This window comes from Pyxicephalus adspersus, chromosome 1 (genome assembly GCF_032062135.1).
Source record: "Pyxicephalus adspersus chromosome 1, UCB_Pads_2.0, whole genome shotgun sequence".
Classification (NCBI taxonomy): domain Eukaryota; kingdom Metazoa; phylum Chordata; class Amphibia; order Anura; family Pyxicephalidae; genus Pyxicephalus; species Pyxicephalus adspersus.
In genome coordinates this window covers 142,491,253-142,516,626 of record NC_092858.1, presented here as the reverse complement: position 1 = coordinate 142,516,626, position 25,374 = coordinate 142,491,253, and the positions used below count along the sequence as shown (strand labels likewise).

The 25,374-nt window shown below is 38.8% G+C and overlaps 1 protein-coding gene across 2 annotated transcripts; it reads left to right on the top strand.

Annotated features, from left to right (window-relative positions):
• The first annotated feature begins 7,779 nt into the window (after window positions 1-7,779).
• Window positions 7,780-25,076, top strand: LOC140343137 (3 beta-hydroxysteroid dehydrogenase type 7-like). 2 transcript variants are annotated; one of them, XM_072429663.1, is made up of 7 exons: window positions 7,780-7,888; window positions 10,284-10,458; window positions 13,882-14,037; window positions 15,303-15,411; window positions 19,243-19,342; window positions 20,028-20,190; window positions 23,836-25,076. In XM_072429663.1, the coding sequence occupies exons 2-7, from the start codon at window positions 10,311-10,313 to the stop codon at window positions 24,264-24,266; spliced, it is 1,107 nt and encodes a 368-aa protein (XP_072285764.1). In that variant the 5' UTR covers window positions 7,780-7,888; window positions 10,284-10,310; the 3' UTR covers window positions 24,267-25,076. The 2 variants fall into 2 exon arrangements, with proteins under 2 accessions (XP_072285764.1, XP_072285772.1); XM_072429671.1 differs by lacking the exon at window positions 7,780-7,888 and adding an exon at window positions 8,386-8,479.
• Window positions 25,077-25,374: the final 298 nt, after the last annotated feature.

The window sequence follows — 25,374 nt, the reverse complement described above, 5'->3', positions numbered from 1 at the left end:
GGTGCTTCTTGGTTGTCTCTAATGTTCAATTTCCTTTACATTCCTAATACCTGGATGAACTCAGAAGACTGTCATTAAAAGAAAGCAGCAGTAGCTTTAATCCGCTAAGAGGAAGAAGGTGTCACCTTATGGCTAAAAGAAGAAAAAGTACATAGAATACTGCCAGCCACTCATGATGGTGTGCAGTAATTCCAGTTTATGCATATTGTGTGCTACTTCACCCAACTTTTAGATTGTAAGCTCTTCTAGGCAGGGTTCTCTCCACCCGTGTCACTGTCTGTTTCTGCCATTTGCAACCCCTATTTAATGTTTAATAATAAAAAATAATAATGGAGCAGTTCCTAAGATATCTGGCAACCACAAGCACATGAACAGTGTGCAGGTTACCTCCACTAAACCATCCCAAGCACCCCTGATACTTGTTACTTTCACAGCACTGTCACAGAGAAAAAAAAATTAAAAGGTGAAAAATATAAAACAATAAAAAAAATATATTGTTAGAGTTTTTGCCTATAAATGGGTAAATTTCTGTAAAGAAAAGATGTATTGTCACGAGATAAAGAAAGTATCCCTATAAATTCTAAGGTTGTTACATACCAGGACATAATAAAAAAAAAGCCAGTCCCTAGAAGAATAATACAACCTCGGACATATTGCACTGTGTTTTTTTAGAACAAAAACTAATAAAAATTCAGAAGCAGTGTGTGAAAATTATTGTGAATTACCACTTCTATAGGAACTAAGAGGGCTGAAGTATGCAGCCAGGTGCTGCCAATCAAATTCACTTAATTATTTGACAATCAGCAAGTGTGACTACCTCTAATAAACTATCTCTCCTTCGCATGTGAGCAGTTCTGACTCTGAAGAATACAGTTTTACATACATGGGGCTGAGGATACAGTAACATATATAAGGATGACAATATGGTGACACATATATGAAGCCGCACACACATCCATATGTTCGGCTGAGGATGTATTAATATATATATATGGCCAAGGATATTTTAATACATGGGGCTGAGGACACAGTGATATAAAATGCTGTACATTTTCTCAAACACTTGCTGTTAGGAATGATACATGGGAAATACTGTCTTCAAAAGATTTTAGGAAGTAAGATATAGTGGAGAATAAGCAGTGATGACTGCAATGAGGGGCATTTTTACAAATGTGAAATAGTATTCTTATTATAAATACCCAGCATTTGATAGGTATTACTGTAACGATTTACCATAGAAAAAGTTGATGTAATGACTAAGGACTTCCCAGCCTTTAGAAGAGAGAACGTGGACACTGCAGTATCAGATATATGGCCTAAAATATTTAGAATGAGCTTGCATAATAAAAGCATCTTTATTTGTTATAATCTGAAAAAAAAAAACAAAATAAAACAGTACAAAATAAATTAGTTTAAAACAGTAGTTTTAATTTAAATATAACATGGAGGATATAAATATTTTGTAATCTAATTTCCAGTGAGCAGGTGGTTTTATTGGCCCTTGTTACATTATTTCTAGGTGATTATTAACTTTGAAGTTACAAAAGCCTATTGTTTACTAACCTCAATTGTTCAAGCTGAAATTTACAACTAGGCCTGAAATGGGCCATTTTACTAAAGAATATCAAGTAAATGCTCATTTGGCTTGCTGAATAAATAGAAGCTACATCAATCAATTGTATGCAAGTGATATAAAAAAAAAAATCAGGATTCTTGCAGCATACTCTGTGTAATTGTAGTGAGCAACAGCTTTAATCACTTGGCAAATAAACTGAAATGAAACAGAGCAGTAAGTCATACCCTATCTCTCCTTTGTTTAGAAAGTTATGCTACAAAATTTAAGAGAAACTTTACTTTCCCTTTAGAAAATCATAATACTTAAAGCAAAGAAAATAGAAATGAATGTGATACAAATGTAGCAATGTAGTAATTCTATTGCCTGTTTAAGCATTAATGAATTCTTTGATAATTACTGCAGTGTGTCCTTTGCCATGTTCCAAGATGGCTGCTGTGCCCTCGGCACTTTGGGGATAAGGTCATCATTACTGTCCTAGCCTGGGGCAGGGATTTATGGGTAAGCCCTTGAGGAGGACATGCTCTGGAGAGTGAAAGTCTCAGATCCTGTTGCATGACTGTAAGTTATGGCACAATCCTCGCACTGAAAGGACTTTACCATGTTTACACTGCTGCTGTTTGAAGATTGCAAACTTTGATGTTACACTGGATTTCATATGTTGTTACAATTCAATACAGAGACTCTTTCTGCTAATACAGTGTGGATTATTGTCTAAGAGTATACTATTCCCAACTGGGACTGCACTTGTTACTCACAAGACCCAATTGAGTGGAGGCACTGCAGTTATGAGAGATTTCATCCTGTTCCTACAGATAAAGTAAAGGCTCTGCTCCTGTTCATCCACATAGGTTGCTCCACAACACATCAGAAGCCTGCAGAGTGGGTCAGAATAGGGCTATACAAATATGACAGTGGGTTGTTACAGTGTCAACAAGATCTTACATGCAACTGGATGAAAAGTCATCGGGTGATTTAAATATTGGCATTTGCACTATCAAGGGTTAAAAAAAATAAAATAAATGATCCCACCCAAGGCGTAACTTCTAAAAGTCACTCCAACTGTTTTCTTGAACTCCAGCAAATAAAACCTGGTCACAGCATGTGTTTGTGTGATATGTCAGTGTCTGTCCTGCACAACAAAAGGTGACTTGGTAACAGAGTAGAGTAAAGGTGACAGTAGGTCAGAATAGGGCTACAATTGGAGGCACTGCGGAGATTATCTTGGATCAGGACAGTATTGTGTTACCATGCCACTGTTATCTATGGAAGCTGTATGGCAGTGTTCTCAGGACCTATGCTGTATCTTGTGTACCTACATCTGTGAGCACCCACAGACTACAGGAGGCACTAAAAGCCAATGAAACTCTGCAGCATGCATCTCTTGTGGATAAGAGAGAGGATGATGGATATGAGCTCTATACCCAATATCTATGTCCCAGTGAGGTGGATCTAAATCCAGTTAAAGGGCCCTTGTGTATCTAACCCAAAGGGGCTGAGGATGTCGACTGTGCAATATTTTTCCTAGTAATTTCACCTTCAGTGAGGAGGAAGTCACTACAGAAGACACTGATACAATGTCAGCATTGACATTGTTGTCAGCAATGTCAGCATGACAGCATTTGTTGTTAAAGGTCACTGAAGGTATATCTCAAAATCTTTATGCTGATTCTCATTGCAAGTTAAAGACTTTTTCAGGAGTGCTACCTGTTCCTGCTGGTGAGCAGAGCTTTGAGGCATGAAAGATTTTGCACAAGTAATGGAGGAATGGACTTGCTCGGAGGAAAAGAAAAAACAACGCATTATGGAAAGCCTCTGAACGCTAGCATCTACTATGGTTAGAGCATACAAGGACACTAATGGGAGTACCACTGCTCAGGATTATATTAATGTTCTGACAGATGCTTATGGACTGTACCATGATCCTGATCAAATGTTTGCTGACTTTAAACAGACGAAGCACAAAGAGGGAGAGGGTGTTTCTGTATTTGTGAGAGGCTAGAGGTACTTCTAGGGAGATTGCTAACTGAAAAGGTGATCTCCCCTGCAGATGTTGACAAATTAAGGACTGCTCAAATAATAAAGGGACTGTTACCCCATCACCCTATGTTGCCAGTCCTCAAAATTATTTTGAGAGCGAAAGACACAGGTCTTTGTACCAACAACACTTAAGCCATCTTCCTTTGCAATGTGTGAACAATATGCCTGTTTATGGTGTGGGAGAAAATCCTGTTTTTTTTTGGATGGTTGTCTATAAGTGGAACTTTGCATTGCCGGTGTTGTCGCTGATGAGGATCCACCACTCAAAGTAATCGCTTATGTGAGCCCCCCGCCTGGAGGTAATGAATCAGCACCTATGATTGTGCTCCAATGTTGAAGTTGTTGAGGCTGCTTTTATACATTTTCTTCAGCCACAGCAAGGGATTCCACTGCCTGATCCACCTGTAGCTCCAGAATTGCAGGATATATGTCAAACCTTTGGCCCTGATCTCCCTGGAGGAACTGTGGGGAATCCCTAGCGTTCAATAGAGCTTACACCAAGGGAATTGAGAAATCTATGAGTTTAGGTAGAAATCATACCAGGAGCAAATGGAAGTTTTTTCCTGCTAGAGATTGATCCCAAAATGGCTGCAAAGAACGGCTGGGAGATAGTACCTGAAAGGAAAGACTATTGTTTTAAATGTCCTAGAATGGATGTTGTTACTGTTCGGAATAATACTATATACCCAGTCATAATACCAGCCTGGCAGGACGTGGCCTATTGTTATTCAACTGAATCCATTACTTCCTACCCTGCCAAAATTGAAAATCAAGAAACCAAATTAGACTTTCACCTGGAGGATGCTGACAGTTCTCCAGAGCACACGCAAATATTCGGTGAGCAGCTAATAGAGTACAGTGATGTTTTCTCTACCGATGAAATAGATGTGGCATGTGCTAAAAGCATTCAACACACTATTCGCATGACAGATAGCAACCCTTTTAGAAAAAGATCCAGACGGATACCTCCCAGAGATTTGGATGATGTTCGAGAGTGTTTGAAAAAAATGAAAGATCAAAACATCATTGTTGAGTCTAAAAGTCCTTATGCATCTCCAATAGTGGTGGTCAGAAAGAAAAATGGTGGGGTGATAATATGTGTTGATTACAGAACTCTGAATCAATGTACTGTTCCAGATCAATACACTGTTCCTCGCATAGATGAAGCCCTTGATGCTTTGCAAGGCAGCAAATGGTTCACAGTAATGGAGTTGCGTTCTGGATACTTTCAGGTGCCTATGAGTGAGGAAGATCAAAAAAAGACAGCTTTTATTTGCCCATTAGAGTTTTTCCAGTTTGCTCGTATGCCCCAGGGAATGAATGGCGCTCCTGCAACCTTTCAACGTTTGATGGATCAAACATTGGGAGACATTTGTCCCACGCAATGTGTTGTCTATTTGATGATTTTGATGAATTGTGTCTGGCTCAACCCTGGAAGAACACGACCAGCGACTGTTTAAAGTACTTGAACGTTTGAGAGCAGAAGGCCTGAAGCTCTCCCTGGATAAATGTAAGTTTGCTCGCTCTTCAGTAAACTTTGTAGGTCACATTGTATCTGCACAAGGGATAGCAACTGATCCTGCTAAAGTGGAGGCGGTGGTGACCTGGCCTTGTCCCACAAATCTGACTGAATTGAGATCCTTTCTGGGGTTTTGTGGCTACTACCACCGCTTCATTGGAGGTTATTCCAAGATAGCACGTCCTCTTAATGACCTACTGAAAGACTCCTCTGTTTCTGACAAATCTGGCAAAACTCCTTTCAATGACAAATTGACCTCTTCATGCGAGGAATCTTTTTTACAGCTCAAGAAAAAGCTTACAGAAACACCTGTGTTGGCTTATGCAGACCCACAAAAGCCATATGTGTTACATGTTGATGCCAGTTAGGATGGGTTAGGAGGAGTTATTCATCAGGAGTATCCAGAAGGACTGAGGCCTGTTGCATACATCAGCCGAAGTCTTAGCCCAGCAGAAAAAAATTATCCTGTACACAAACTGGAATTTCTCCTAAATGGACCGTTGTGGACAAACTGCATGAATACCTTTACAGTGTTCAGTTTCAAGTCCAGGACTGATAATACTCCCCTTACTTTTGTTTTGACTACAGCACCAAAAAATATTGGGGCTGATGGTCTTTCCAGGCGACCTGGATTGCCAGTGAATATGGAACAAAGTGAATGGGAGGAAGTACCCGGACCTGCTGTGGCTGCTTACTGTGCTACAGCCACTGTGCAAGAAGATCACATTGCCTTTTCTGATCTGCGAGTTGTAGACTCTTTGGGAGTTGGAGAAGAGTGTGTCCCAGAGATGTATTTCTGCCCTACCACTTTAGGGGTACTAGAGAATATCCAGCTACAAAAGAAGGATATGATGATTTTACAAAAGAGAGATCCAATGATCAGACATGTTAGAGAAGCTGTTCTTCGAAAAGACCCCAAGTACATGAAAAGAAATTTGCCTGAGCAGAGTACATACTATCTCAGAGAATGGGATAAGCTAAAGATAATCAAAGGGCTTCTATACAGGGTGCACTTGTTCCATGATCATCCTGGAAAGAAAACAGCTCGTGCTCCCTCAAGTCTACAGAAATACCATTTTGAGAAGTCTGCATGACCAGCATGGACATCTTGGAGTTGAGCAAACATATGGACTGATTCAAGACCTTTTTTTGGCCTCGAATGAGGGAAACTGGTGCAGATTACTGCAGGTGATGTGTCCGATGTTTGCAGAGAAAAACTCTGCTACTCTGCTCGAGCTGCCCCTATGGAAAAGTTCTGGCCCAATGGATTTAGTGTGTATGGACTTTCTGTGTATTGACAATGGCAGTAGTGGAGTGGGTAATGTTTTGATTGTGACTGATCACTACACTCGCTATGCTCAAGCATATCCCACCAAAGATCAGAAAGCTGTGACTGTAGTTAAAGTGTTGTGGGAAAAGTTTTTTGTGCATTATGGACTGCCAAATCGACTTCATTCTGACCAAGGGAGAGACTTTGAATGTCGGCTCATTAAAGAGCTGTTAACGTTGCTAAACATTGACAAAAGCCGTACTACACCCTATCATCCTGAGGGTGATGCCCTCCCTGAACGTTTCAGTCGGACTTTGTTAGATATGCTAGGCACCCTACCTGATGGGGCTAAGCATACTTGGAGTCGGCATGTTGGAGCTATGGTACATGCCTACAACTGCACCCGGCAGCAGTCAGCTATTTTCTCCCCTTATTTTCTCATGTTTGGGAGAGAAGCTCGTCTCCCAGTTGACATTCAGTTGGGTGTCTCCATTGATGGAGTGGAATATCAAAGTCACTATCAGTATGTTGCACACCTTAAACAGTTTGAAAGAGGCCTATCGAATGACTGAGGAAAATGCTGCTAAATTAAATGCTGCCAATAAAAGACGTTTTGACGCTGAAGTTTGGTTCAAAGACTTGCAACCAGGTTATAAAGTGTTCCTCCGCAATTTGGGCCCCTCAGCCAGACATAAATTAGCTGATCGTTGAAGGAAAGAGTTGTTTGAAGTTGTAGAAAAGTTGCCAGGAATTCCTGTCTACCATATTTGAGGACCTGAAGGTCGCATTAAGGCCTTGCATAGAAATCATCTACTTCCAGTACCACAAGCAAATGTTGATGAGGAGCTACAATCTGATTTTTTCTCCAGATCCTGATGTTATGCCTTCTGCTGACAGTGGAGACCAGAGCAATGACAGTGACTGGTTTACACCTCCATCTGAGTCTCCTGTACAGAATCATTCACCTGTTGGTAATGGTGGCCTTCCTCAGAGGGGACATTTGAATCCTAGTTCCTGTCCTTTTGAACCAAGGGCCCAAGATGGTAGACCTACAGTTCCAGGCACAGTTGGAGCACCAGGTTATCCTGCTGGCTCTATTCCAGGACCCCCTGGATTAATGCCTAAAGAGCTAAAAGAGGGGAACGTGTCCGACGGCCCCCACCTGTGTTTACCTATGACAGTTTGGGAAGACCCTGCTATGCTACACAAAGTTGTGCTGTGCAACCATATGCTATAATGGACATGACTGCTGTTCATTCTGGACTTGTTAGCATGATGCATTAATGTATTCTATGATAGCTACTGCAGTGTGTGTTTTGCCAAGTTCCAAGATGGCTGCTGTGCCCTCGGCACTTTGGGGATGAAGTCATCAGTACTGGCCTAGCCTGGGGCAGGGATTCTTGGGTAAGCCCTTGGGAAGGACATGGTCTGGAGAGTGAAAGATTCTGATTCTGTTGCATGCACAGATAAAATATAACGTCAGACTGTAAGTGTTGGCACAATTCTCTCACTAAGACATTACCATGTTTACACTGCTGCTGTTTGAAGATTGCAAAATTTTATGTTACAATGGATTTCATATGTTGTTACTATTCACTACAGGGACTCTTTCTGCTAATACAGTGTGGATTATTGTCTATGAGTACACTATTCTCAACTGGGACTGCACTTGTTACTCACAAGACCCAATTGAGTGGAGGCACTGCGCTTATGAGAGATTTCATCCTGTTTCCACAGATAAAGTAAAGGCTCTGCTCCTGTTCTTCCACATAGGTTGCTCCACAACACATCAGTAGCCTGCAGAGTAGGTTAGAATAGGGCTACACAAATATGACAGTGGGTTGTTACAGTGTCAACAAGATCTTACATGCAACTGGATGAAAAATCATCGGGTGATTTAAATATTGGCATTAGCACTATAGGGTTAAAAAAAAAATAGATGATCCTACCCAAGGCGTAACTTCTAAAGTCACTCCTACTGTTTTCTTGAACTCCAGCAAATAAAACCTGGTCACAGCATGTGTTTGTGTGATATGTCAATGTCTGTCCTGCACAACAAAAGGTGACTTGGTTAGAGGTAAGGGAAAAATCTGATCTGATACAAATACCTAAAAGATGTCCATATCCAGTCTGACATGTTTGCTTGTATATTGCATACAGCTTTTCATCAGCCTTTTTTGTTACATTGAACTCTCAGACTAAACATGTCATAAATGTTGGTAATACATCATTTGGTACATGAAGACTGTTTGGGGGTGACCCATCTACCCTCTGGCTGCCCCCTGATGTTTTCCAGGGCACTCTGCACTCTTTTTTTTTTTTTTTGCAAAATTCCGTTTGCAGTAGTAGTGTTACAACATTCATCAATGCTATGAGTTTGTATTTGAATTTTGAATATCTTGTTTTGTTTTGTTTATTTGTCACCAAACTATTTACATGAATGTCAATATACTACATATTGCTGTAAAACATTTGTATGTGCATTTTGGATATCCTGTAATATATTGTCTCTTTCTGATTAATAATTCTTTGACTGTTAGGTTACTGTTAACTACCAATAAGTAACTTTCCACTTATCTTCTTAAATATTCACTTTGTAAAAAGTATCTCATCTTATGCAAGCTAAATAAAAGAAAAATCATTGTAAAGTCAGCACAAAATTTCGGCTTGCTTATGCTTGAAGCAACATGAGACCTAGAAAATCTCTGACATTCTCACTATATGTATGTGGTGCATTTTTACAATTCATTTTTTCAGACATTTGTGTCCAATTTTGTACACTGTCCCACTGCAATGGAATAAATGGGGTCCATGTTGCAACAGACCACAGCACAGGCCATAGCATCTCACTACAACAAGACCCAGGGGTGGGTCCTTATCCCAGGGGTGCCCACACTTTTTTGGCTTGCGAGCTACTTTTAAATAGACCAGGTCAAAATGATCTGCCAACAATAAAAATGCTAAACATATTTTTATTTATATACATACCGAGTATGACACAGAAGTGACTGGAGCTAATGAGACATTGCACTACAAGACTAAAGTGACAGGAAAGCTACAGTTTACTTGTCATAGAAGAGTGACTGCTGCACAAGAAAAAGTACTGCTAATCTGTACAAAGTTATCTCAGTAATTGAACCCTGACCCCGAGCCAGAATTAACTTCCTTAACGTCCTTCAGACGTACAGCAGGGCTGCTGGTAAACAGCAGGGAGGGGTAAGGCAGTGCTCCGCGATTGGCTCATGTTGCCTTTGCGATCGACCAGTAGATCGTGATCGCCGTTTTGGGCACCCCTGCCTTATCCCATTCACTGGGCTATATCAATACCTTACTTAGTAAATGGGGTAAAAAAGAGTCTACTTCAATCATCAAGCATATGGCTTTTAAAATGTTAATTACAAAAAAATAGAATTTGATGGGACAAAGCTCATGGAGGGGTCATCGGTTCGTGATTAGAAAAAACAAAACATTTTAGTTAGCAAAAAAACTGCACTAATCTCAGCCATGGGGGGTGGATGGGAAATTGGATAAAATGGTTTGATATTACAATATTTTTATATACTTATGATAACAAGCATACATAAAATAGCAATAATAAAATCATTACAAAATTTTTCCAGAATTGAAAAACAGCAGGGGAAGATAAAAGGGAAGAATCAGGTGCAATTAAAAAAGGGGCGGGAAATAACATGAAAAGAAAAGGGGTAAAGCTGCAGGCAACCAGGCATAGGCAAGATATTAAATCCATAGGTCCCATGTTATTATCCAAGAAAGGGATGCTCAGGAGATCTTCAGATATCTCCCCCTAGACAGGTGTCAACAGTCAAGTTTCTCCATTTAAAGATATCCCTTAAATCAAAATCTCTGTTTACCATTTTCAGATTCCGAGCAACCATTATTCTGTCAGTATGGCCAAGGATCTGGTTTATCTGGTAACTGGAGGATCTGGTTTTATCGGTGAACATATTGTAACATTTCTGAGCAGAGAAGAATATGTGAAAGAGGTGAAGATTTTCGATATGAATGAAGGTGGATTCCTAAAAGATTTAAGAGGAGGTATTTTTATAGAAAAAGTATTCTTTTTTTTTTTTTTTTTTTTCAAGTATTCCATGAAAATGATAAGTATTAATGTAATAATAACATCCTGTTACAGGTTTTAGGTGGCCTATCAGCAAAGCAGTAAACAGAAAACAACTGCACAAAAAAAAAAAATTATATTTTTACAGTACATAAAAACATAAATTGTAAAATTTGAAATATGCAAATAATCTGTGCCTAATCTACACAACACAAGCAATAATTACAGCTATTGTGTAATTACCATCTATATATTCCTTGCTTTGCCATTGCCAACTCTTTCCCTGGCCAACTGTCCTCCCCAAATCGGCTCTTGTTTCACATCCAAATCGTTATTATTTTCCACAATTCCTCAGGTCATTCACAGGTACAGTATCTATCAACATATCATGGCCCCGCTTTTTTAAAGTTAAAGTTTATTAAAGAACTTACAAAATACAAAACAGCTTTAAATAACACATTTGTAGCATAACGAAAACAAACAAACCAGTCCAAATATCATAGAAATTTTTTTCACGACTGGAAAAAACGTCATACTCCTACAATACCCAATACCAATAGGAGACAGCAGTGGCTAATCACAAAAAAATATATTCTAGGAGGCAAAGCCAGGGTTTGGTTCTAGGTGTTTGAGTTTGTACAACTTGTTTTGAAGGATAGGTAAGAAGAATAGAAGAAAAAAGAGAGAAACACAAGACAGCAAAAGACAAAGAAGGCAGGACAAGAAAAGGGTAAGAGGAAAAAGTTGAAAATGTGAAGGGAAGAATGGAGATCCACCGATTGGGTAAGAGCGTAGACCCATGTCCTTATTATTATTATTATTATTAATAAACAGGATTTATATAGCGCCAACATATTACGCAGCGCTGTACATTAAATAGGGGTTGCAAATGACAGACAGTGATACAGGAGGAGTTATGAGTGAGGAAGTCATTAATAGGGAGCGGAGAGGAGGGAGTACTTTTTTACCAGGTCAGAAATGTAAGTGGGACAAAAACAGTGGAGGGATTTGAAGGCAAAGCACATACCTAGAAGCAAAAATAAGCATATTTGGCCCACAGAGACAGCATTTGGATTGGGTTGGGGTCTGGGCTGTGAATGGTCAATTGCAACTTGTTTATTTTTTTCAACCATTCTGTTATCAATTTGCTGTTATGCTTGGGTAAGCTTTGGATGCTGTGCAGATGGACTCACATTACAATACTCACAATACTTTGGCATTCACGATCAACTCGATAACTGTAAGGTGCTAAGGTCATTTCACTGGCTTGGTGTTTGTGCTGACACGCTGTGTTTGGTTTTAACCAAATATGACATTTTGGTCAAACACTTTGGTTTTGTCTGCCTAAAAGTACATTTTCCAGAAGTTTCCTGGTTTGGTCAAATGTAACTTTTCAAACTTAGGCGGTGCTACAATGGTGTCTTCTGAGACAAGGGGCTTTTCCTGGCAACCCTTGCAAACAAGTGATATTGATTTAGTCTTTTTCCAATTGGACTCTCATACACCCATAATATTTGGCATGTAACATAATAAGGCCTGTAGAGTCTAAGATGTAGCTTTCAATTTCTCTGAGCGTTGCACAGTGAATATTTCTCACTGCAGAATGGGACTTCAGATTGTTTGAAAATGGCCCTATAATCCTTCCCAGATCAATGGACAGCAACAACTGCATCTGTAAAATTATTGTTCATGTCTTTCTACCTTGACATTATGTTAACACACACCTGAATGGTCCAGAACTTATACCAAAACACTTGCTGATGATCAAATATTCAGGTGCCTTTGACCAGCAGCACTTGCCTAAAGGTGCGTACACACTTCCAATTTTTATCGTTCAAAACGAACGACGAACGATCGATTGGGCAAAAATCGTTCGTAAAAAAAGTAACCAACGACGCCGACGAACGAGGAAAGTCGTTGGAAACGAACGACCGGAGCGGCGGATCGGATTGGACGACGATCGTTGAACATCGTTCGTGTGTACGATCATTCGTTGATCGTCCATGGTCTGAGCATGCGTAATGAACGAACGTTCGTTCACTTTCCTGTCGTGCACATAGTTCCTCTATCGCTCAAACGATCGTATCTATTGTGTGTACAATATCTACGAACGATAGTGTCATTATCTCTATGTGCAGGATCGGTGCTATACGATCGTTCGTAGATATCGTGCAGGATCGTTCGTCGTTCGTTTTCCAACGATAATAATTGGAAGTGTGTACGTAGCTTTAGGTTGTATTTACTTTTAATTGTACGACCTGCTCAAGAGCTCTCAAGAGCTAAGTGGATAACTCTTTTAAAGACTGTAAAAGCTGTAAACAGTGCAAGACCATTTATTCAGCAGCTGGAGAGCTCCTGTCATTGTGCTATGAGAGAAGCTGGAGCAGAATGGATCTATGTGGGAACTCATCTTTGGGCATTGCTTGACCTTTTAAAATAGATAAATATGTTTATGTAATGTGCTGTGTGTTTATTTCTAGGCTTGATATAATTCTTTCTGGGAATGGGTAAGGTGTACTATGTGCCCTTGTACACATTTTCCAAGGTGAGGTGGTGGATTGTCTGGAGCTCACCCCGTTAAGGAGACTTCCAGTTTCCAAAAAGGTCCCAAAACTGACAACACTGGAGACTCTCTCCCCTTTTGATGGCCCTTGCTACTGTTGAGGGCAGGTATTTGGTTTTGCCAAAAGTAAAGGCTACATGCTTTTTTCTGCTTTTAAAGCCAGGTCCCAGGGGACCTTTTATGGCTACAATGGGAGGCTTACATGCTTGCTGTCCCCTATTTCCTATCCAGACAGGTCCTAAAATTATAAAATAATCTGGGTCCCTGGTAGAGAATCTTCCAAGTCCAATTTTCAATGTTGCAATGTCAGTAATTGATCCTCTATCAAGGAATGTTTCAGTAAATTTCACTGTTTTTTAAAAAGAGAAGATAAAGAAGAAAAAACGATGTTTTTTTTGGTTGCATAAAAAATTGTACAATAGTTTATTGATGAGTATTTCTTAGATATAAAAGACATATAAAGGTGTCATGGGTAAATGGCACATATAAAACAAATTCCTTGCCAAACAGCAAATGTAGATTATGCAAACATTATTCCAGTCTCTGTGTCAGGAACAGGTTGTCAACAGAAGATAAATATACTGTATATCAGTGTGAGTATTTTAAGCAAGTACAAATCTTTGTTCCACAGTCTTGGCGTAACGCGTTTCACAGCACTGTCTGCTTCTTCAAACTTTTGACACTGGTTGTTCACTAAATAAAGAACAAGCATGAGTATGTGTGTATGAAGTAGTGTTAATGTAAGATTGTAACACAAATGTATTCTTATGTAATCAATTAAATATAATAGAGTAAATATTTTTCATTCCTGTTTATATTTCTCTCTATTGCAATACAGGTTCCACCATCATTACCTTTATTAAGGGAGACATCACTGACTATAAGCAAGTTTTAGAAGCTGTTAAAAGTGTCCATGTTGTCATTCATTCAGCTGCTCTTGTGGATTTTATGGATGAACACCCATTTAAGAAACTTGAAGCAATAAATGTTGGAGGTAAGTGTAAAGAAATAATGAATATTACACATATCATGATGCTTTATATGTAATTATTTGTTGGTTTTACATTTCAAATATCAAGGTGGGGAAAGACGCCACATCCTCATTATGCTGTGCTTTATTATGTATTGCGGTAAACACCAGGCTGCTGTCCATGTGAGTTAAAAAGATAGTTGGAACGAATAACCCCACATAATACCAATGTATGTAATGCATACTAGCATGCATTGCGGCCCTACATTTCTATAGTGTGAGCGTAGCCATAGTCACTGCAGGCTGTAATTATTTCATTGGTACTAGTGGGCCATTACAGTTCAATAAGTTTGGGAGAAGCAAACAAAGCCCAAAACTGTACTAGCTTTTTTTCTGTGTTTTTACCTTCAAATTTTCATTGCAAAGTAAAAAGAAATGCCGAGGAAGGAGGTGCAGGGAATGCTGAAACCAGTCAGAAGTTTCTATTTAGTTCAGGAATCATGAACACATCTCTTTCCCTTTCAAAAAAAGCCATCTATAAAGTAGAAAACACTAAAGTCAGTTTTAACATCAGTTTTATAAAGTTAACCACATAACAAAGGAAAGGGCTTGTACAAAAGGACACTTTCATTTTGGTGTGCCTAGAGGAGAAGATATTCTAAACACTGCTGGCAAGCATGATCTGATACCCTTCAGAATCTTCTGCCCAGCCTTCACATAAACATAATAGTTTGGCTAAATTTTCATGGTTATTTTTGAATAGGGGAGGAAAGACATTGGTAGAAGAAAATTTTAAAACTGAGATTACTTTATCTAACCATTAAGTTAAAAAACAGTGCAGAAAATGAGAAAGTGACAAGTCTTTATTTACAAATCCAGGGTCGCAAAAAATGTTGCTCAGTCTGCTTTGCACCCCAGCTACAAGGCTGGTATGGAGTTGAATGCTTTCAGGTTCGGAAGGATTAGAGATTAGCAATCCTCCTCTACCAGCACCTCCAGGGACCTCCGGATTGAGGGTGGAAGAGGAGCATCACACAACTCCACTGCTGTAAATGTGGTCAATGACTTAGGCTACGTACACACGTCAGATTATTCTCGTCTAATATTCGCCGTCGTTCCGACAACCGTCCTGGCGGATTCATGGATGACGAATGATCATAATGAAAGTGAAGGGAAGAGAGGGAAGCGGGGTGCCGCATGGTCAATTATAATTGCACTGCCCTTGGAGTGGCTGCAGTGATTACCTAGACAGCAAAACTATATTTCACACTTATGAATTTTCTTTACAGGAACAGAAAATGTAATAAAAGCTTGTCTGGCCTCAGATGTCCCCTACCTAATGTACACAAGCTCAATAGCTGCTGTTGGACCAAACACAAATTTGGATCCAATGGTTGGGTAAGGATTTAAAGCTAAGTGCGTTCTTCGCACCTCCACATGTTGTACAGATTACATGAAAGTAATTTCAATGTGCTGTTCACATTTTTGTTTTACTTTGTGCAAGAGTTAACTGTGCTTTTTATTACATTTTGGTAAGCCCTACTTGAATGCCATGTTTAGCCACCAACTGCTATGCTACTACCGTGTCCCCATCTTTCTCCTAATATTCTATTATGCTGATAATGAACCTCTTGCACATTGGAGAAAAAACTTTTCATCTTCTGCCAAAAAAAAACCTTAACTTTCTAACATTTTGTAGATCTTTCAAGAGTAGCTGCTCCAATTGCTTTAATTGGGGATGTATAGTATAATTGTATAACTGCATCATACATATATGTTGGTTGATGCTGCCTCTAGTGGCTGCTTGTGAGCCAAACAGTGAAGTCAGTATAATTGCTGAACAACATTACCAAAAAAGAGCTCTGCACTTGATGTCAGAATATGACATGGTGACAAAAATGAAGATTTAGCAGCCGCAATGAAAGTCCTTTCTATATAGTATCAACATAGACATAAATACATTAAGGCCAGAGTTACAGTTTTCCATTTGCTTGAGAAAACTGAAATTGAATAAATTAAATGTTCAATTACACGAAGAGGAAAGGAGAGGGAGGCTACATTCTTCTCCCTAGGAAATGACAGTGGATGCCCTCAGTTGGTCATTTAGAGATCCACCACGGCCTTTGCTGGTTCTCAAGTAGCTAATTTACAAATCTGTACAGAAAGAGGAAGAATGTGAATGTGCAGAAGACCCATTTGAAAAATATTTTACAGTCTGCATTCAGATTTGCGCTCCACCTCACACATTATCCTGGCTCTTTATATTGTACATGTATGGTTGCATAAATAAAGGACAGGTGCTCTTTAATGTATACCTATCAGGGGCAAACTTTATAGGCTTCCATTGCCATGTTTATGTCTTTACTAATGCTGCAGTACCTAACACAGGTATAGAAGAATAGGAATTGTGGTTTCTGACACTTATATTTGTAAGATCCACCACACAGGTGTTTTCAGAACAGCAAAGATAACCTTCATATTAGGCTGTCCTCTCTTTAGATTCCCCCCTGGGTTATATTTCCAATGCAGTTGTATACCCATCAGGCGCTGATAACTTGCTGCAGTAACAGAAACAAATTGCTATTCAGTGAACTACCTGTTCTGCTGGTCACTGACCCTTCAGAGGAATGTGATGCTTATGTTATATTCTACTAGCTAACATATTCCCCATTATATTTCAGGTATTGCAAAAGGAATATATTCTAATAAAACAAGTAATAACTGCATGCTAAAGAATCCAGCCCTACCTGACACATGTACAGGGTTCTCTTCTGTAATACAATTACTTAATCCAATTTCACTGTGAAAAAATGTGCATTAGAGCATTGGTCCCCAATCTTTTTGAGCTTGAGGACCACGCAAACCGTACACAAAACATGGTCTGTGACTCTGGAGACCACCGCTGGTCTCCATGCTCTCGCATCCACCTGTCAGATGGACCAGGGTTTGCGGACCCCTACATTGGAGTTCGCAGCAAGTCAGACTGAGCCCCCTCCTTTCCTGGAGAATATTTATCTTCATGTATTGCTTTCCTCTCTAATCTTATTGCCACTAGTACACTTCTTTCATACAAGAATTTTTAGTTCTTGCAATCCTAGAGGCCCAGCATCACACATGGGCATCGGGCAGAAAAGTTTGCATGTAAATCCAGACTGGCCCCGAATTCCTAGTCTTCCAGATAAATATTCACTCTCATGACATTTTGATATTTGCATAACTTCCAGGAGCCAGGAAGATAGGGTGCTGTAACGGTTTTGGGACAAAAAACAGACAAATCTCAGCTTCCAATGCTTCAAGGAGGCACAGGTAATGCTACGATGCTTATGAAATAGCTGGTAAATCCCCTTACACCCTCCTTGTTCCATTGTGGGACTGCAGGCTTGTGGGGTTTCAAGTACCCAGAAAACAGCCACCTCTTGGAAGTCTGGGATTGCTTTATTTTTTATGATATCTTTATTTTTAAAGCTAATTGTGTTTAAATGGCTGGAAGCTGTCAGGAAACTGCATGCAACGAAAGAACATCCACTTTAATCTCACCCAAACCTTAAACCAAAAGGCCAATCTAAAGTTTTATTGTTGATGCATGTGGAGGTTTCTTTGGAGATTTCTTTTGCTGCTTTTTCACCTGTTACTCTTTTATCACTGGAAATGATTATGAAAGATTGTTTCCAGCGACACCAATAGAACATGAGTACACTGCCTTATTCACTCAGTTACCAATCCTTCAACCTTCTGGATCCAAGAGCTGGAGAACAATCTGTAGAAGCATTCTTTCCATATACTTCCTAGAATGCATTACCAGTTCACTGATGTAAAAGCAATGATACCTCCAAGTATTGTAACGCAATATTTTGCATAAGGTGGTATACACACCTAAAGTTAATGTGTAAGCCATTGTCATCACCAGCTGTGTAACATAAAGATTCCTGCAGGGGTTCAAAGGATAAGCTGGTAACATGAATTCATCATTATCTCTGGATTAGGTGCAAGGCCATTCTCATGGCCAGGGTTACTGAACTCTGTGTCATTTTAGGTTTTATTAAGTCTGGAAAATTATGTATAGTTCTTATCAATGCTCTTGTGTTTATTCTACGGACATGATGTCTAAAGCTGATGCTTTATTATGTTTTACTAAATATTAGCAAAATGTAGCAAAACCAAATAAAATGTATAATCCTACAACACAACACAATGCACACTCCTGGATTGGTGTTACAGCACCATTCACTATGAATAGGACTTCAGTGCACCATACTAGGGCTTCCCATTCTGGGGTATTTGAAGGCACCATAATGCACAAGTTGTGAGCCATTTGTCACTTGTTGTAAGGTGTGGTGAACATAATGGTTCATCATGTGGTCGTGTCTTTGGTGTGTTGTTGTGCATTGCCAGTCCCACCTAAAAAGTGAATAGGCTGCTCTAATGTCACACATCACTGCACAAAATAAATAAATATTACATGTTAATGTGTGTGCAGTAACATAGCGGTAGATGCTAAACATGTGGCAAAGGCCCAAATCCAGGCTATAGAGGGCATAGAGCAGTGGTCGCCAACCTTATTGGTCCCGCGGACCACTACAAATACTAACTCCTGACCGCGCATGCGCGGGGAGCTGGGTGTCACCCGAAGGGGGAGAAAACTCCCCCAGAGTGACGTCATGATGGCTAAACCCTGCCACTCCCCATCGCAGATCTGAGCCTGCGATGGGAGAGTGGGCAGATTGTGTCCAGGGACAATGCCCACCCACTTCTCTGAGCCTGGGATTAGTACGGGGGACATAGTCTGTGGCTCTGGCCGGTTCCACACCCCCCCCCAGCGGGGTCATTCTCCTGACGGGTGCGGGTGGCCAGAGCCACGGACCACCAAAGTTTTCTCGACGGTTGGCGACCGCTGGCATAGAGGACATTGGTCACAATTACCTATTTATTATTAAACAGGATTTATATAGCACTACAACGCGCTGAACATTAAATAGGGGTAGTAATGACCGACAGATACAGAAAGTGACACAGGAGGAGAAGAGGACCTTGCCCTGAAGAGCTTACACTTTACAATATTATTAATAAATTATAACTGAACAGATGAACAAATCACCTTGAGATTTATGGTTTCATAACAAAACTTTCTTACGAACCTCTTTTTAATTCATTTAAATATTCTGTGTTGGCCACCATTATTATAAATGGTTTTCATTTATTTACTGCTTCTTCTGTTTTTTTTGTTTTAAGAGTCACAGAAGACACGATATATAATGGTGAGAACTTACTGAATTATGGTAAAACAAAGGCCCAGGCTGAAAAACTAGTGCTCCTGGCTAATGGTCAGCAGGTATGTATTTTAGTCATCGGAAAGCTCAGTAGAGTAATATCATCTAGTTCTATTTTATGTACTGTAAAGCTGTATGATTTCCAGCAACATTAGAGTCAACAAATTTCCCTGGGTTCTCATATAAACTTTCACTAGGGCTGTCCTCCCCCCATTATTTCATAGTGAGGGGTTTCCTTGGTATTTCTAAGCCTCTTGATCATAGTTCTAATGCCATGCATTGCACTATATTTTTTTTTTTAAATCTGTTTAGGCAAATGTGCACATATATTGAATGGGATTCCCAAAGGCTTCTCCACAAACCTATAATAATGGCAACCCAGAACCTTGTTCTTTGGTAGGAAGTGTGTTTTTATTTTTTAGGAGGGGTTTAAAACAAATCTGTTTTTTTTTTTTTTTTTTGGTAATGCTTACCATAAAAGGTGGGAAATCTTAACTTATTCACTGATTTCAGTTTTACCTTAGAAGATGACTTTTTATTCACCCTTTAGGTGAACACATCCATCAATATACAGGTGGCCTAAACCTGAACACAATTCCATGACCCATCTGCAGACATGTGATTAGTACTGAGGATAGGATAGCTGCATTGCTTCTTCCTAGATAATAAATTAACCTCAAATCTAATTTTCTATTATTAGGAATTACATTTAACCGTCTAACCCTATTTCCTTTTACTGCTTTGCAGATGAGCAATGGAAATAAGTTAACTACTTGCGTCATCCGACCAAGCGGCATCTATGGTGAAAAGACACAAAGTTTTCTGAAGAACTATCGTTCTGCAAAATCTCAAAACAATCGGATAAACTATGTTGACTCTGATGATGCAAAGCAAAAATTGGACTATGTTGGTAAGAGGAATAATAACATGGAAACATCAGAGATCATTTGTCAAAGTTACTTTTATTTCACAGATTTCTCATAATTACATTAGGGCAGATTTGATGAAATTTAATTTTACTTTTAACATTTACCAGCATCCATGTACCATGCCAAGGCTACAACTTAGACCTTTTCCTGTTAGCTCCTCTTACAGATCAGCAGTTATGTGTGTTGTTATCACAAAGATTTTGCCTATTTTTACTTCTCTTTAAGTTAATGAACCATAACAACATAGTCTAAAATAGCAATATATAAGAAAGGGTTAGCAGCCATGGTATCATTTTGCTTTCTGAATCAATAGAATTTATGGAAATACAATTAATAAATGTTCTTTTATCAACTCATATATAAAACTCATTAAACATAAACCATTCCTAATTAACTTGTAGTGTTAATATATAATAAATATTTCAGTGCTAACGCTATTTTTTTTTTACAGACAAATAACAGTTTTTTTCCTATAGAAATGATTGATGGTACTCCAAAATTGAAACAGGATTTTGATAAAGGGCTTGGTTTATATTCTCCACCCTTCCCTTTATTCCAACCCCCAACACCTAACCTGACCCTGACATTTACCCATTAAATTCATGCAAATCTGAACTTTAAAATGGAACTTTACTGTTTAAAAGAATAACTGCTGGTAGGACACCTTCCAGGTCAGAACTGACAAAACCTTAGCAGGTACTAGCCAGAAATAGAAAATTGGAGGTTTTCTGTTCCTAATTCTCTTGTACTGGTGGCAGAAGAGCAATTATGGGTTTCCAGGAGGCAAAAATGTTATTTTTTAATAAGCCATTCCATAGCAAAATTGCACATGTTTGTCTGGTCATAAAGATTTTGATTACCCTGGGACTTGAAGGGGGCGATTTCCCCAGTCCCTTGAATGCAGCCCACCAACCCAAAAACTTACCTTCCTCCTCAATTCAGTGATCTTCGCGGAGTGGCCCTGCCAGGTGCCTTATAGTGACAATGTCTTCATCTTGGGGTACACAGGTGCTTCATCCAATTCTATAGGTAAGCCATAGTCTATTGCAACACTGGAGGTCACCAAGATTACTGCTTATTCGCAGAAAAAAAGAGGCATGGGGTTGATAATGTTGCAAGTAAATTAGCTAGAAAGGCTCTACAGTGCCAAAGTGAGAAGGAACGTGAGTATTTTAGCAGGGTGGCTACATTTTTGGGGAATTTAATAATAGACAACAAAAATATTGTTTTTTTTAATATGCCACTAAATCTCCTCAATAGAGACACAGACAGATTCATATTTTCCTTACCTTTATAGTGAAATTGTGCTTATTAGAGATTTAGAATGAAACACAAGCCAAATACTTCTATTTCAGATAACAAGATGGACTGATTATAGGTGCATTGGAAATGTAATCTTTGTCTCTCCATTGGGGAAATTTCCTTTTAAATCATTTAATGTTACAGGGACAGGGGGTGAGGGAAAATTTTCCCAATGGGACACAGCAGTAAAAAAACTTTTACTGAATCCAAAGCTTTCCTGAATCCAAAAAGGTCTGTCTAGCTATCCACTTTAAATGCTCTTTTTGTAGCATCATTGGGTGGCGGGTGTTTTGCATTTTGCCTAGATGTTGCAAAAATGTGGAGAGTTAATCATTAAAATCACTTAATGATTTTACAGTTCATCATGCTGCAACATGTAATCCTATTATCTGAAAAGAAATGATTACCTGCAAAACCGTACTTTGCACACAAGATGGCGCTGTTCACTACACAATTTTACAGTTTCCAATATAGTTGATGCAAAGGAGAATGAATATTCCTTACCTGCATGTAGATTATATTGGCCAACAATTCCAAATTTTAGTTTCCGATTTGTGTATATCCCCTTTTTCAAGCTTCTTGCAAGCTACTTTTGAAATGCTATTAACTCGTTGATATGTTGATTTATATGTACTTTAATGTACACATAGTGTAAATTGCCCCTATCCATTGCTATCCTAATGGAGATTTAGAGAAATAAGAAGGCTGCCAGTACTGACCCTTCTGAAAATGCTGATTACTTGGCTGCCATGCCATTTTTATGCTGTCAATACTTTGGGGTTGATTTACTAAAGGAATAAAGACTGTTCATTTAGCAAAGTGAATTATCTTACAAGGATATTCCACCTCACTTAATAAATGAAATGAAGCTTTGCTGACTTCAACTATCCAGTCAAGTGCAAATTTGTAATTGTATGGAGCATTGGATCTTTTTCATGCTCCTAGGCATTCCTTAAAAAAGGCTCCATGATGAGTGGCCCATGGATGTAGACTTAAACTTTTGCCCTAACAATTTTTACATTAAAGCTGAAAGCCTGATAATATAGTTAAAAACTGTGGGGCATTAAAATAGTTAAAATAAATGTATATGATACATGTTATTGGAAGTGAAAAAGTTAAAAGAGACAAAGTGTATAGCTACAACTTTTCTCTCCAAAATAATATACTCTATCCATTACAAAAATATTATAGATGTAAATATGTAGAATATGTTAAAGCAGAACTGCAAGCATTTATTTAAATATGTTCCTCACTATCCACAAAGGATTTAAATCAGCTTTCTGGACACCAAATATAGAAAGCAGGGCTGTGGGAACCCAGTAGGTCCTCCCTACCAGGGTTTTTTCGCCTTCCTCTGGATCATGTCTTATAGGGTTTTATATCTGGTATATGTTTATTTCCCTAGTGGTTGAACTTGATGAACTTTTTTGTCTTTTTCAACCTAATCTACTATGTAACTATGTAAAATACCAGGGAGGTGGATACAAGACCAGACACTTTGTACTAGAAGAGAGGAAAGCAGTGACAGGTCTTTATTTCACAAATTCTACACTAAATTACTGCAAAGATCTGGAAATACACAAACACACTGCAAGATTAATATGAGAATACTCATTGTATTCTCTGTATTGATTTTGTATTCAGACTATATAAACTTATTAAGCTTTTTCAGCAGTATATACAGGTAGTCACCGGGTTACATGAGATGGGGACTGTAGGTTGGTTCTTAGGATAAATTTGTAAGTCGGAAAAGGTACATCATTTTAACCAATGCAAATAGATGTTTATCTCAATATTATTATATTATCATATTATTAGGCAGTGAGGTGTCAGATACTGTATAAAATCCTCACTGTGAGTTAATTCCAAACAAAGCAAGAAAAAAAAAATCCTTATAAAGCCTAGACATTCATTAACTTCTGGAGCAAGCTGTGTATTGATATGCAAAAAAAAAACAACTGCAGAGTTTGTCTTGGTCATTAAAGAGTTACAAAAGACCACAGAAGAGATCTGTCTCAGTTGTGATTAGCAAAAGATTTAGTTTGAAAGTCATGCAAACTGTTCCCTCCCCCCATTAAGCCTCTGCCCTGCACAGAATAAGCAGGTAAGTCCCGTTCGTATCAGAATGTCAGATGTCCTTAAATCAGGATTGCCTATGTATATGTGTGTTTGTATATATATAACATATATATATATATATATATATATATATTTGCACTAGGCTGCTTGTAATGTAGTAAATCTTAAAAAAAGGAGAAATGGAAAAAAATCCTGCTTAAAGAAATGTGCATTTTGCAGAATGAAATCTCTTGGTTTAATTACAGGTAACGTGGCCTGGATGCATGTGCTTGCCGCTCGCCATATGCAGCTGAACCCTGGGGTCCTTGGTGGACAGGCATACTACTCATACGATGACACCCCATTTCTGTACAGAAGGGAATTGCTCCACGATTTGTTCACTGAATTTGACCCCGATATACAGATTGGGTCACACATTCCTTACTGGAAGATGTGGGTGATGATATCACTTTACAGCTTGATAAGTTCCTTTCTGAAGCCTTTTTGGAAACTGAAGCCCTTCTTCACTGTACAAATCCTGAAATTAGTGAGCACCACATTCTACCCTGACACTGACAAGGCATTCAGACACTTTGGATACAAACCGTTCTATAGCTGGGTGGAAAGCAAGCAGAGGACCTGCCAATGGCTGAAACAGACAACTGAAGACATGAGGAAGACTAAAAAGAATTCTTGAAGGCTAATCACTTTCTAAAATTTTTATGAAATAAGAATTGTGCCACAGATGCCATATTATACCATTTAAGTTTAATAAACAATATGGCTGGCATGATGTATAACCCTACAAATACACCTAAATATCCCCCACCACCCTTCTGTTAAATATACATTGAAGCCACACGAGTATACTTTTTAAAAAGTTTTGCCCCTGTAGGTTGGGATTTGTGACCCAGTTTTTGGGTTACCATGTCCTGTTCTGCACTGTGCCTGTGTGGAGGTGACCATCTTGGTAGAAGCAGGGTTTTGCTTCCCTATATCCAAACTTCCAGCAAGAAGATTAGTGTACAGCACACAGTAGCGGCACCAATACATCTTACTCCAAATCTCTTGATATTAGCTGTGCCTTAGATCTCACAATGCACATATACAATTTTGTGACTGTAAACATATGTCAGAAAGTACACTGTAATTTGTAGGAGGCAATCGAGATAAAAGCTACATTTTGCAGGGTACTTACACAATTCCTTTTTTCACTATAACATTACAACTTGACTTTTTATAATCAGGTCTATTTAATTGTTAAATGAGAATGTACAATTTGTTTTACACCCACTGTCCATTTTTATTTTCCTACTCTTTTTACACTGGTTGGTTTGATACTTTTGGTTTATGATTTTGATATTGGAAACATATTCATTTACTCAAATGATGTAAACTGTCATTGTTTTTTACTTTTTGAAAATGCTTTGAAATTGTTATAAAAATGTTCTCGGTAATTGACCCAAAGTGAAAATGCAGACAATAAAGTCAGAAATCTTGAACTGCATATTAGGTTCTTGTCTTTGATTCAGACTATCAGGGCCAGAGGATTTCATTCCTTTGGATTCATTTATTATGGTCTTGGTTAATGTTAACACTCACAACTTTTTTACCTGCTTAACCTCCCTGGCGGTATGAATATATCAGTATTTTTAAATGTCAAACCGGTACATTTGACATTTAGAAATACTTTATTACTTCATTTTAAATTTCTCGCCCCCAGCGCACCGCTGCTCACGCGTCCCATGTCCGCCCGGCATCTATGGCCCTGATGTTAACAAGCCGGGGATGAAAATTCAGGGTGG